Here is a 15,325-nt window from a genome sequence, read left to right as displayed (position 1 = left end):
AGAAAATAAACATGATTTTGTTTTCTTATGTAACTGTTTGCAAAAGCCAGAATGTATTTGTAATGCTATGGTATTTAGATTTAAAACACTACTCATAAAAACTAGCTAGAATGTTGTGAGTATGCTGCTTATTGTGGTGTAGAAGTAGTTCTAGGCGCAAGACCATTTTCCAAGTTAGGACTAAGTTTGTACTCATAAAAGCTGTTTTTATAAATATAGGCGTTAACATTTCGGCCTCTTTTTTTCTCAGCTGTGTGTCGCTACCCTTTGGGTATGTCTAGTGGGCAGATCCCAGATGAAGATATTACAGCATCTAGCCAGTGGTCAGAATCTACAGCTGCCAAATATGGAAGGTAAGGGTAATGAGAAAGAACATGTAAAGTATTACAGATTCGATTTTCTAACGCATATTGATGTAATGTGATGGGATTGGGAGTAAAATCCAGTACACCTAAAAAAAAGTCTTCATACACGGGACGTTCTGAAGCCACAATTTAGTGCCACTAATCCTTTTTAATAAAAAACAGACTATATAACACAAAACCTTTACTTTTCCTCTCACTGATTTCTGGGCCTAGAACTTTATAGACAGTTGAGTGCTAGACACCTTTGCTTTAACTTTCTTTACTAAACTCCTCAAAGCATTGATATGGTCCATTGAAACATTAGAAAAATTAAACCAATCTACAGAATGTCAGCTCGACCCTTCTAAACACATACCATAAGTTCAATGTAAACAGCTTAAAGCCCTCTTTTTTGCACAAATGCAAATGAGAAGTGAAGATCTTTAACATAAAGCAGTCATCTTTAACAGAAGTCTAATGTGTACACTTAAACATAATACTTATACTGGGAAAGATAGACAAAGACTGCAAATGAATGGATTTCATGTGACACCTATCTATGTTGCCTACTTATAATGGTCGTAATCAGGCCCGGACTGGCCATCGGGCACACCGGGCGTTTGCCCGGTGGGCCGGGCCACGGCAGGGCCGCATTGACTTAGGGGCTGATGGAGCTGCAGCTCCAGGCCCCTACCCTACCTATGGCCGCATTAACGCAGGGCATAAGGGGCACCTGCCCCTTAAGCCCGCCGCAACTGCGACCGGGTCCGCCACTCTAAGGGGCCGGGAAGTCCCCACCAAGGCCGGCCTTACGGGTCTGCGGCCGCACAGGGTTTAAATTAAAACATCGGGGGTTTTTTAACTTTATTTAACATCCTCCATGTTAAATAAAGTTTTTTTTAACTTTATTTAACATGGAGGATGTTAAATAAAGTTGAAAAAAACCCCCGATGTTTTAATTTAAACCCTGTGCGGCCGCAAACCCCTAAGGCCGGCCCTGGTGGGGACTTCCCGGCCCCTTAGAGCAGGACCGGCCTTTGGGGTGTGCGACCGCACAGGGCGTCACACAGGCCGCTCATCAGGGGGTGCCAACTTGCGGCACCCGGCACCCCTCCAGAGACGGACAGTAATGTCCGCCGCTGGAGGAGCAGGCTCGCAAGGGAGCGGTATCGGAGGTCTTTAACAGACCTCCGGTTCCCTTGAGTGATTTTAAGCCGGGTTCAACCCGGCTTAAAATCACTCAAGGGAGCCGGAGGTCTGCTAAAGACCTCCGATACCGCTCCCTTGTGATCCGCGCGGCAACAGCTGCTGTGCGCCGGGGTTTGTTGTTAGATCCCGGCGCACAACACTGAAGCCGCGCCCACCGCTGTCCGTGGCATTTGAACCGGAAGAAGACAGAGAAGACAGAAGAACTGAAGAAGAGGAGCGAAGAGGAGGAAAAGGAGCTGTAAGGAGAAAAGAGGAAAGGTAGGAAAATATTCAGTGAGAGTGGATTAGTATATATGTGTGGATTGGTATATATGTGTGGATTGGTGTATGTGTGGATTGGTATATACGTGTGGATTGGTATATACGTGTGGATTGGTATATACGTGTGGATTGGTATACGTGTGGATTGGTATATACGTGTGGATTGGTATATACGTGTGGATTGGTATATACGTGTGGATTGGTATATACGTGTGGATTGGTATATAGGTGTGGATTGGTATAGGTGTGGATTGGTATAGGTGTGGATTGGTATATATGTGTGGATTGGTATATATGTGTGGATTGGTAAGTGTGTGAGAGTGATGGGTGTTATGCTGTACCATTTCCAATGTCTTTTTCATGATCTAATTATGCTCTAAAAGTACATCATAACTCCCATCACTCTATACTGTTCCATACAGTGGCAGAGCTGGGAGGCAGAGGCCTTGCACCCTCACCGCAGGACTCCTGAAAGGTAAGTGAACTTCAAAGAGGGAGAGGGTAGATAGTTAGGAGGGGGTAGATAGGGAGAAGGGCGTGAGACGGGGGAAAGGGGGTAGATAGGGGGAAAGGGGGTAGAAGGGGAGAAGGGAGTGAGAAGGGGTAGATGGGGCAGAAGGGAGTGAGAAGGGGTAGATAGGGCAATCATACTCCTATCATGCCAAGTCTGCGAGTACATCCTGGAATCTGGGTATGCCTGGGCATGATAGGAATGTGATTGCTGTTAACAATCATATATATATACATATAATATTGTTTTTTAATTGTTTTGTCCTATTTTGGTGTGTTACTTACTTTAAATAAAAGGGTTTTTTTTATGGTGTGGGGAGGTCATATTCGGTTTCGGACAGGTAAATGCTGCATTTTCGGTTTCAGTCCAGAATTCGTTTCGGTGCATCCCTACTACTAAGCCAGACAATGAAGTGGTAGGCCTACACCACAACAATGTTTGGCGTAGTATATAGTGATTGGGGTTATGCTGCACTATTGTCAATGTCTGGCTCAATGTATAGTGATAGGGATTACGCTGTACCACTGTCAATGTGTGCCTCAGTATATAGTGATAGGTGTTATGCTGTACCACCGTCATTGTCTGCCTCAGTATATAGTGGTAGGTGTTATGCTGTACCACCGTCAATTTCTGCCTCAGTATATAGTGATAAGTATTATGCTGTACCACCGTCAATGTCTGCCTCAGTATATAATGATAACAGTGAGAAGAGGCAGAGGTGGTAGATAGTGATACAGGGGGATAGATAGTGCGAAAGGGGAGTTTTGTTACAAGTTTTTATTCCTTTCTTTTTTTGGGATGGGGGGGCACCAGAGGAGTAGTCCGCGCAGGGCGCCAGAACACCTAAGGCCGGCTCTGCCTTAGAGTGGCGGACCCGGTTGCAGTTGCGGCAGGCTTAAGGGGCTCTGCCTTAATGCGGCCATATAGGCCCAGTCAGTCCGGTCCTGACTGGGCCTATTTTAAGGTAGGAGCCTGGAGCTGCAGCTCCATCAGCCCCTAAGTCAATCCTGCCCTGCCACAGGCGCGGTCGCAGTTGCTGCTTGCTCTGGCAAGAAGGTAAATAGGGTGAGGGAAGGGGCTGCAGTGAGAAGGGGCAGATAAGATGATGAGAGGGGGTAGTGTGAATGCGTATGAGAATGAATTAATAAATGTGTGGATGAATTGTGTGAATGTGTATGACAATTAATGAATTCATGTGTGGATGAATTGCTTGAATGATTTGTGAGACTGCATTAATGAATGTGTTAATGATTTGTGTGAATGATTAAATGCAAAGATGGTACATGAAGGGTGGGCTTTAACAATAAATAAATAAATATGGGCTGCTCAGGCTTAAATGCCCGGGCCTATTTTTTGTCCCAGTCCGGGCCTGGTCGTAATTAGACTTGGGCACTTCGTCTTCGTGCTTCTCTTCGGCAAAAATAAATCTTCGTATTCCGCGAATATTCGCCCGTTCCTGTCTACTCTAGCCATATATGCTAGTGTACTCATTTGCATTTATTCAAATAAAATATATTCCCATGATGCTTTCGTCTAACAGTTTAATACAAAAAAACCCCAAAATAAATAGAAAAAAAAGTTTGCAAGTTCGACAGAATTAATGTCCGCGAGTGCTGACATTTAACTGTTGCAGCGGGGAGACCAGCGGATTATGGGAATATATTTTATTTAAATAAGTAATAAATGAAAATGAGCACACTGCCACATATGGCTAATATAATAAGTTATTATCCTAAATTAAATGTCCGTACCAGCGACTTTGTTGGTCGCTGGCACGGACATTTAACTGACACAGCGGGGAGACCAGCGGAAATCAGGAGTTAAAAAGGCTGTGCGAGTGAGCCTGTTGGTCACCTTCAGGTTCTTCCTCTGGCATCAACCAATTGGTTGATGCCAGAGGAAGACCCTGCAGGTGACCAATAGGCTCACTCGCACTGCCCTGTCTAGTCCTCTGTATATTGAAGCAGTTGACAGTCCTCCTCTTCATCCAGCTACCGTCACATATGAGACTCTACCCCTTTCGGGTATGTGTTTGAGTCCGTCATCCAGAATCCCTGATTCTCAATGTAATTTCTTCACCTTCTGCACCTATCATACTAGCTTATTGCATCAGCTATACAACCTCATCATAGACTGGTCCTCAAAATAAATGACCCCCTGTGCTTCTCATTCTCCTCCTAGATCCAAGACAACTGTTGTTGCAGCTTCTGTGGAGCTCTCTTTTATAACCATATTTGCTCGATTATAAGATGACTCTGATTATAAGACGACCCCCCAAAATTTGAATATTAATTTAGGAAAAAAAGAAAGCATGAATATAAGCCTATAAGAAAAACATTTTATTAGTAAATAATAATTCACATGTAACCTATTTTTTCATATTTAATAAAAACTATGATTGAGAAAAATGCATTTTTGTTTTTATTTTCCAACCTGCCCCCCAGTTATGCCTTATACCCCCATATGCCAATCTGCCTCCCTGATATGCCACTCTGCCCCCTGGATATGCCTTATACCCCCTATATGCCACTCTGCCTCACTGATATGCCACTTGGCCCCCTATATGCCAGGGCTTCTATGACTGAGCGTTTGAAGGTCACGTGATGACAGTGCTACGTTATAGATGCCCTGGCGGAAGTGTCGGGTAGAAGTGGAGGTTGTCTGTGTGCATCGCGCAGACGTCCACTGGCTCCCCCCACTTGACTCTGGCATCCTGTGAACGTCTGCGCAGACAGTCTCCGCTGCTGCTGGCCGGTACTTCCGCCAGGGCTTCTATGGTGGAGCACAGGAAGGTCATGTCATGCCGGCGCTCCATCATAGAAGCCCCGGCATAAGTGCCTGCATCAGCGGAGGTTTTCTGTGCGCATCGCCCTGGATTTGCTCTGAAAAAACCTTGTTTTATAATTGAGCAAATACGGTACATCTTCTTATTGGGATTATTCTAACGTCTTCAGTATAAACAAAGCTGAAACCCTTCCCTGCACCGTTTTTACTACTGTAACCAGGAACCATGCCACCTTGGGGAATAGTTTATCCACTGTCTCCACTAAAAAGACGGATCAATATAGCCAAGACAATTTACAAAAAGGGTTCATTTGCTGATAGACGGTTCTTCTTCATTAGTAAGAAGGTTGGTACCTTAAGTCCCTGTATTGATTATCATGGAGTAAACCAGCATTACTGTTAAAAACACATATCCTCTGCCAGTTATCTATGAACTATTTGATCTGCTAAGAGGATTCTGTATCTTCACCAAATTAGATTTTGGCTGGTCTTACAATCTCATTTGTATGCGAGAAGGTGATGAATGGAAGATGTCATTTAATACATAGTCCGGACTCTGTGAGTATACCGTCATGCCTTTTGGACTTTGTAACGCCCCTGCTGCCTTCCAAGAGTGCTTTTACATTTGAGAGGGAATAGATTATTTGCCAAACTCAAAAGGTGCCAATTGGAGGTGCTCCCTGTGCGTTTTTTGGTTTATGTGATCAGTGCTTCGGGGTTTGAAATGGACTCTGACAACCTAAAAGCTGTTTTGAATAATAATAAGAGTGTTGCGCAAACATAATAAATTCACCCAATGTGATTAAAAAAAAGAAAAATATATACTTAAATGTAAACTGAAGATTTGCTTAACCCAGGAATATGTATATATAAAAGACAAAAAAATACACACAAATGCAATGCAATATTGCAATATTGCAAAGTAATTTAAATACAGCCGGTGCCCGGCCCCCAGTATAAAATTCTCACGTATGGGTGAGCAGTGTAGGCACAGGGAGACCCATGTGGGACCAACAGATGTAAAAGGGAGTGCTTGCATGCTAGGGCACCTGGAGCAGGGCCCAAAGAAATGCCTTCCTGGGGTCCAATTTTTTCAATATTAAATATATTTTGTCAACAGGGTCTAAGATATATATATTTATATATATTGGCAGCAGAGGCCAATAGTCATATATATCGGTAGTAGGGTCTAATATTAAAGAATGAAAACTAACTGCCAGTTCAGCTGTTAATTTCAAATCATATTTCAATCACGGTCTTTACTTCAAAGAGATAAGTACATATTATGTAGTTAAAAATGCATGTCTAACACATATCTAACGCATATATATATATATATATATATATATATATATATATATATATATATGATACACACACACATATATATATATATATGTATATTGTATATGTAGCGTTTTATAATTGCCCCCCCCACTTTGGTCCCTGTCCCCCCCATGTGCCCCCCTAAATATGAAAGCTGGAGATTTGTCCGTGACAAATATAAATATTAGAAAAAATTAATAACATCGAAATCCTGGTTAAATCCAAAGGGGTGTAATGTTATAATTATATATACCCACTTCATCTGCTCTTGTCCTATACGTTTAATCAAATCACCCTCTCACTAGTTTTTATTAACTGCTTGAATACCAACAAAGGACAGATCTCCAGGGTTACATTTATGATGGGTTTTAAAATGGGTAGATACACTGTTTCCCATACCCTTTTTTATTGTTACGGATGTGTCCTCCGATCCTTACATGTAAAGGTCTAATTGTGCGGCCGATGTACTGTATTCCACACTTGCAGGTGTGACATATGATTAGAGATTTATATAGATTAGAGATTTAATAAAAAAACTCCTTTTGAGTAACTTCTGATTTAAAAGATTTAATCGGTTTATTAGAGTGTTTCATGGTCTTCATACAGGGAAAACATGTACCAAACTTAAAGAAACCTTTTCCCCAATTTAGAAAATGTTGAGGGGGTTCATGTTTGACCCCCACCCTAGATAATACATCACCCATCTTTTGGGCCCCCCCTAAAAATGACCCAAGGGTCACGAGGTAGAATACCATGCAGTACTTAATCTTGACCCTTAGGAATGTTGGTCAACCAGGGGCTATAATGGCCACTAGAAAAAAGAACATAAAAAAGCTGTTTTGCATTGTCCCGAACCCCAAGGCCTGAGATCCTAGGATTCACCAGTTACTATCATAGATTTATAAAAGACTTTTCTAAAGTTGCAGCTCCTTTGACCACTCTTACTAAAAGGGTAGCTGACTGCCATCATTGAAACCAAGACGCTATTGACGCTTTTAACAAAAGTAAGACTTCATTTGCCTCGGCCCCTGTATTGAAACATCCTGATACAAACAAGCCTTTTATCTTGGAATCTGATGCCTCTGAGATTGGTGCTTGGGCAGTCTTGTTTAAACGTAAGTCCTATGACGGGCCTTTAAATCCTTGCGGATTCTTCCCCCAAAAAATTTCTCCTGTGGACCTGAATTATGATGTGGGAAATCAGGAGCTACTTGCTGTTATACTAGCATTAGGTGAATGGAGACCGTTACAAAAAGGATCTACTGTGCCTGTCACAATACTGACCGACCAACATTTAACCTTCAACACGTATCTCTGTCTAGGTTTAACTACCTAGGGCTGCAGCTAACGATTATTTTCATAATCTATTTGTTGGCCAATTATTTTTTCGATTAATCGATTAATGGCAGAATAAAAAACTTTGATAAAAATGTATTTCTTGTTTTTATTTCCCAACCTGCCCCCCCTAGTTATGCCCATTTGAGCCCAGGCTTGCCACACTGCCTCCCACATATGCCACATACCCCCAAATATACCACTCCGTCCTCCCTACATATGCCTTATATACCCTATGTGCCTTTTACCCCCTGATATGCCACTGTGCCCCCTGATATGCCTTATACCCCCAGATATGTCACTTCGTCCTAGATATCTGGATATCCATATCTGGATATGCCATAGTGCCCTCGTAGATTCAAACTCTCGTTCACAGCACACTGACATAATACTTTTATAAATAAATACAGGATTCATCTTCACTGCATTACCTACACCAATTATTGATTATACTCTCTGCACTATATTGTATTATTTTCTCCCTTACATGTACCTGCGCCCCATACATTGGTTTATCTTAATCTTCACTGCCACTGAGTTTGCCCCCCTTTACCTCTGACTGCACTTAAGTTAACCTTATTAAATTAACCCTCAGTCCTCAGCATTAAATTAACCCTAAAGACCCCAGTAACATAACTGCCCCTAAATTAACCCTAAAGACCCCATCAACCATAATTGCCCCTAAATTAACCCTAACAACCCCATCAACCATAACTGCCCTTAAATTAACCCTGAAGATCCCATTAACCATAACTGCCCCTAAATTAACCCCCACTTCCCCAAACTTTCAGCAGCCCAAATATTAATTTTATACTCAGTCAGAGCCGTGTGGATGCTATAAGGAAATGGGCAGGGCCAACCAAGGGATTATAAAACGAGAGGTATTTTTCAGTGCATTTAAAAATCAATTCAACTAATCGATAATGAAATTCGTTGGCACTGATTTTCATTATCGATTACTATCGATTTTATCGATTAGTTGTTGCAGCCTTACATATACCCCTGGTTCCAAGAACGTCACCTGAGCAAGATCATCCGAAGACTGAGCCGAGGCCAGATCATTTCTCCTGTCAAATTAATTGTATTATCATGTCTTCGGGATATTATCAAAAAAGCCTAACATCCGCACCCGGTGAATGTGCCCGTGGGAAGTTGTTTGTTCCCTCAGATCTCAGGAGAAAGATATTATCCACTTATCATTACTCCAAGATCGCCACTCACCCAGGGATTACACAAACTGATTTTGTAAAAGCCTGCCAAATCTATGCACCCACCAAGACCCCCAAGACACTTCTCTGTGGTCTACTACAATCCCATGTCATGGTTTTTATTGTTGAACTCCCACCTTCTCAACATTTCACCAACATTTTGGTAGCATACAAAGACATTTTAGGCAATTGTATGCTACCAACTAGAGCCCTGCGTGGGACTGTTTTTTTAATCCCGCTCCTGCTGATTTTGCGTCCATTACTGCCCGCTCCCGCAATGTGTGTATTCCACTCCAGCAACATATGTGTCCAATCCTGCCTTCTCCCGCCACATATGTGGTCAATACCGCCCACCTGCCTGCTCCCACCACATATGTGGTCAATCCTGCCCACCCCTTTACCCGAACTGCAGATTTCCTGCGTAGTCCCGCAAGGCTGCCTTCACGTTGCTCCCTCACAGCGCCTCTTCTCTTGTTCTGGCCAGGAACCCAGCAGAGTCACGTGAAGTGACGTAAAATCACGTGACTCCACTGGATTCCTGGGCGGAACCAGAGAAGAAACGCTTTGAGGGAGCAACGTGGAGGCAGCGTGCGGGAGTGCGTGGAATTACCAGGACCCGCAGGTACATTGTCTGACCGCTCTCCTGCCCGCAACTCCTGAAAAGCCGCCCGCGCCCGCAAGTGTTTTGGCGAGACCTGCGGAACCTGCATCCCAATGCAGTCCTCTATACCTGTAGGTATATGCATGCATATATTAAAAAGATATATGGAATAAAAATGCCTACTTCTGGTCTATTTAGGCTTGATTCAGAGGAAGGAGATGGAGCTTGGTGCCCAGAGATGCCTGTCGATCCCGAGGAGCTTACTGAATTCCTCCAGATTGATTTGCGTGTCCTACACTTTATCACACTAGTTGGTACGCAAGGTCGTCATGCTGGAGGACATGGCAATGAATTTGCTCAAATGTTTAAAATCAACTACAGTCGCGATGGTACTCGTTGGATATCCTGGAGGAACCGACATGGTAGACAGGTAGGGTAATGGAAATGTTTAAAGAGCATGCATATTTGAAAAATGCACAATTTGCTCGCTACTTAACAATTTTCTATCTTATTGCTCAAATGTTAGTCATCCTGGATAAAAATGTAATTGTAGATTAATGTTTATTCATTTCAGATTCTTGATGGAAATGTGAACCCATATGATATTGTTCTAAAGGACCTAGAGCCACCCATTATAGCCAGGTTTCTGCGCTTCATCCCTGTAACTGATCACTCTATGAATGTTTGTTTGAGGGTGGAATTGTATGGCTGTGTCTGGCTAGGTAAGATACTGTGATAAATTATTGGAAATATGCTAGTATTATCACATGAAATATGCAAATAATAATGCATCATAAATAAAATCAACAACAGTCTGTTGATAAACAATATAGTATTTAAAAATCCACCTGTATTAGTAATTTTGCTCTGTAGTATTCAAGTTGTCCTTGCACATTCATTTAATGTGGTTTTCCCAATATATGTGGCAAACCAGGATATAAGCTTGATGTAAGATGGGTCAAACAACCACCCCAGGCAATTACAGACAAAATCTGTCTCAATGTCTCCAATTAGTTACAGTGTTATAGACATATAGATTCTTCTAGTTTTGCACTAATAGAAAGAACACAAAAGTGGATAAGTCATACAAATCCTTATTCCTTAACATTGTTTTCAATAATGTACTCAGAAATGTGTCCACTGTGTCTTTTCAACCAAGTATAGCATTATTAACAATAACTTATTGTACAATAATGAATACTATAATTCTATATGTACCTGTGTATTTTACAACATAAATCTTTGAATTGCAGATGGTCTTGTTTCTTACAATGCTCCATCAGGACAACAATTTCTTCTCCCTGAGGGCCAGATCATGTATCTGAATGACTCAATATATGATGGAGCAGTTGGTTACAGGTAACATTCCCATAGACTTGTAGGAAGCAAAGTACAACACTACTGTAAGATAATGAGACAAATGGATGTACTGTCCAGGCATCAAGCATCCATTAGTCGTGAAACGAAAACAGTCTCAATATGGTGCTAGAATATAAAACATATATTTTAACGTATATAACGTTTGAATTACAAAACATGTATAATTTGAGGCTGGTCAATGTGAGTTAACCCAGTGAGTCCCCACGCACAAGATTTAGAAAAGAATGTGTATGTATAGATAGATAGATATTTTTGTTTTAAAACTGCACTAGGTGTATAGAATGCACATTGCTTGTTTAATCTAATTAATCAGTTAGATTGTAGATAAATCCTTGTGGTGCTGAATATAAAACACTATTGTTACTCTTATTTTAAGCAATTGTTAATTTTTTTTTCTACAATAGCATGAATGAAGGGCTTGGACAGCTAACAGATGGTGTGTCTGGACTTGATGACTTCACTTTGACACACGAGTATCATATGTGGCCTGGATATGATTATGTAGGATGGAGCAATGAAAGTTTCTCCAATGGTTATGTGGAAATCGTATTTGAATTTGACCGAATCCGAAATTTTACCACTATGAAGGTTTGTTACATGTAGAAGCCCAACTCAGGCCCATTTCTTGCAATGCAAATATAATATTATATTGCTATATTGAAATTAATATTGGCATTTCCTGGAAAATTGAGGATGGGAAAACTAGTGTTCTCTTCACCTGTATATGCAATCCACTAACTCTGATCGTGCTTGAGTTGTATGTTTTAAACAAAATCATATATCCAGTACCTGCCACAAGTGTTTTATTGTAGCTTTAATGAAGTGGCTTTTTCTGTGATATTGTAGGTTCACTGCAACAATATGTTCTCCAAAAATGTGAAGATCTTCAAGGAGGTGCAATGCTTCTTCCGCTCTGAGGCCAATGAATGGGAAACAAATTCTGTTTCATCAGTCTTGGTGTTGGATGATACCAATCCCAGTGCTCGCTATGTGACAGTACAACTTCACAACCGGATGGCTAGAGCAATCAAGTGTCAATACTCGTTTGCTGACTTTTGGATGATGTTTAGTGAGATCACCTTCCAGTCTGGTAAGATATTCTGAAAATGAGATGAGGAGGGCAGGGTATTGCATTTTCACTGTTGCCTTCTGAGAGGCTTGAAATATTTTGAAGGCTAAAATAAAAAAATACATATTTTAGTACAATTTTACATCATCAGTATAATGAAAAACAATTGCAAAACTCCAGATTTTCCCATTGATGATGGTTGGTATATCTTGTCAGTGTATTTATACAGTGTTTATAACATTTTTAATAGATGGACAGACTAACAGAAAAGCTACTAACTTGCTTCAAGAATCCTATTCTTTCGTAACTTTATACTATGTATTTAGTCAATATTTCTTTATACAGTATATTGGGCAGATTCCCAACAAGTGTCATCAGCAAATGGCCTCCGTTGTTTAGCAAAGAACAGACATGAATGAAAGGAGAGCTGTCAATTAATTTGGGCCATGCTATTACATGTTCTAATATATATATATGGGTTAAAACAGGTGGGTTTACTAATTAAAATCTCTACTAGGGCCTATTTATTACTATATACGTGCAAGAGGTTTGTCAACATACCCTGGAATAATATTTTGTTGAAAATGTGCAAGTATAAGTGCAAAGGATAAATGCACAGCGGCCCACTATATTTTATTATGCAGTTCCTAACTCTGTTATTGAATAAATATATATTAAATCCCCCATTACTGTCGGCACAGTGGACAGGATGGTAATTTTACTTTTCAAAAATATCTTAGTAAACAACAGTTAGGTAGAAACGGTTTTACTTAAAGCTACTGGGCAACCCTGAGTGAGAGAATGAAGAATTGTAACCTAGACTGTATTTGTAGCTCTAGAAAAACTGAAATACAATTGTCCATTACATAATATGAGTTGGGACAAATACATTCTAACCGTAACTTTTGTTTATGATCATTGAAAAACGTAAGCATGCTGAAAATGACCTTTATTTTAATATGAAAGGAAAATAAATACCAAACCAATACAGGGGATAAAACAGCATTTCCTTTCGTGCTGCCAGTTAGAACCTCCAGATATCAAAATTCCAAGTTAAAAAACTGAATTGGGAATTTTAACTCCCAAACAACCCAACAAACCCATGCATGCTTATCACTGTACAATGGAGATGTTGCTGGCAGTGACATATTCCAGGAGCTGTAAATTTATACCTGAAGTACAATTTGTGTAATAAAAAAAAACACAAAATGAATTAGTACCAGAAAGTTTTTTTAAAAAGTGGTAGTAGAATTAGTGCATGGAATGGGATAATGGCATTTGAAATACCTTGGGGTGTCTAGTTTTCAAAAATACATGGTTTGATGGGGACAAATTGCATTGGCCGGCTTCAAGGATGTCCCAAATAGCACATGGGGCAGAATTGTTTTGAAATAGCAAAACGGTACTTGTACTTATTGCCCTATAAAGTGCAAAAAAACCATAAAAACATTGGGTATTTCTAAACTCAGGACAAATAGTAGAATCTGTTTAGCATGTTTTTTCATTAGCTTTTGTAGATGGGTAAAATATTTGTGAAAAAAAGTGCTTTTTTTCAATTTCCATCATATTTTATAATTTTTTGAAAGGAAATTAGTTGATATGACTTTCTTGTTCTGAAAGAAAAAAACCAATATATAACTTGTGTGGGTACACTAAACTAAAAACGAGCACCGCAAAAGTGTTAAAACAGCCTTGGTCATGAAGGGTACAAAAAAAACCCAGCCTGGTCCTTAGCTAAAGCCGTTAATGAAAACAATGTGATTACATACTGTGTTACTCAGTTACCCAAGTCTATCTTATTAAAGACATACAGAAGTTATGTTAATAGGAGGTTTATTTTTTAGAGTAATTTTAGTAGTATGTACATGTCCGGTAGTGCTTATGAAACAAGAACCTAAGATTTACCCCATATGTGAAATTATCATTCATCTGCCAACACGTGGTACAGTCACATTAGGGGAGTTTTCTCAAAAGCGTTGGCATGCATTTTTATAATATGTCGTTTATTCATTTATTTTGCTCAGTACGGAACAAACTCGCTTCAATACATGACCTTTCTCTCTCCCATGCTTTTAACCTCCTAGCACTTACTAAAACCTGGATTCCCACCCATGATACTACCTCCTCTGCTGCATTCTCCTTCGGAGGATTACATTTCAGCCACACACCTAGGCCTGATGCACCTTCCAGCATATACCAAGCCCTCCCTCCCTCTCATTCTGTTGCCTTGAGGTTCACACAATCTGTCTTTTTTTCTCTCTTCAAATTGCAGTAATATTTCTCCCTCCAGGCCTTACCTCACAGTTCTTTGACCACTTTTCTGCCTGGCTCCCCTTCTTCCTCTCTTCTTATATCCCCTGTCTTATGGGTGATTTTAACATTCTTTTTGACATATCTAACAACTCTGCTAGCTCCAAATTCCTCTCCCAGACATCCTCTTCTGGTCTTTCTCGATGGACTAATTCCCCTACACACACTGTTGGACGCTCACTTGATCTGGTTTTCTCCAGATCATGCTCCCTTTCAGATTTCTCCATCTCTCCCTTCCCTGTCTGACCACCACCTTCTAACCTTTTCTCCAGTGCTAACCCCTAACAAAACAGCATAGCTCCAGTTACTATATGTTACCCCCGACAATTGAAACGCCAACCGTGGCATACCAAAACCACACGCTTTCTTCAGACGTGCTGCCGCAGGCTGAATGCTACCTCAGGAAATACAAATCCAGTAAATACTTTACTCACTATAAATTCATGCTTAAAACCTACAACTCTGCCCTCTGTCTCGCCAAACAGCTCTACTTCTCGACTCTCATATCCTCCCTTTCTTCCAACCCGCGACACCTTTTTTCTACCTTCAACTCCCTTCTCTGTCCCTCCATACCCACACCACAAACCTCACTCACGGCCCAAGATCTTGCTACCCACTTCAAAGACACGATCAAAACTATTAGACAAGACCTCTCTTCTGTGCAACCCCCTCCTACACCACCCACTCATCCCATACTAACTGCCTTTTCCCCTACAACTGAAGAAGAGATGCACTCTTCTTTGTTCCTCTCACCCAACAACCTGTCCCCTTGACCCCATCCCATCACATCTCACAAAGTCTCTATGTCCATCCCTTGGTCCATCACTTACCCACCTATTTAATCTTTCCCTATTATCTGGAACTGTACCAACAGCCTTCAAGCATTACACACATTCTAAAAAACTAACTACCGCCCTATCTCTCTGCTCCCTTTTACCTCTAAGTTGCTTGAACGGATTGTGTACAATTGCCTTACTAACTTCCTCT

At 40.8% G+C, this 15,325-nt stretch overlaps 1 protein-coding gene across 1 annotated transcript in view; it reads left to right on the top strand.

Moving 5' to 3' along the window:
- The window catches only part of LOC149279348 (discoidin domain-containing receptor 2-like), a 53,714-nt gene that overhangs the window by 1,915 nt on the left and 36,474 nt on the right, over positions 1 to 15,325 (top strand). The window contains exons 2-7 of the mRNA XM_089501308.1: positions 251 to 353; positions 9,778 to 10,009; positions 10,154 to 10,301; positions 10,833 to 10,938; positions 11,364 to 11,547; positions 11,806 to 12,049. Coding sequence (XP_089357434.1) covers positions 251 to 353; positions 9,778 to 10,009; positions 10,154 to 10,301; positions 10,833 to 10,938; positions 11,364 to 11,547; positions 11,806 to 12,049 — 1,017 coding nt within the window. The remainder of the gene's footprint in view (positions 1 to 250; positions 354 to 9,777; positions 10,010 to 10,153; positions 10,302 to 10,832; positions 10,939 to 11,363; positions 11,548 to 11,805; positions 12,050 to 15,325) is intronic.

This window comes from Sceloporus occidentalis, unplaced genomic scaffold, assembly GCF_023333645.1.
Source record: "Sceloporus occidentalis isolate IW3139 unplaced genomic scaffold, rSceOcc1.0.p SCAF_170, whole genome shotgun sequence".
In the NCBI taxonomy this organism is placed as follows: Eukaryota; Metazoa; Chordata; class Lepidosauria; order Squamata; family Phrynosomatidae; genus Sceloporus; species Sceloporus occidentalis.
The sequence above is the reverse complement of the archived record's forward strand: the minus strand, read 5'-3'. Positions and strand labels throughout refer to the sequence as shown.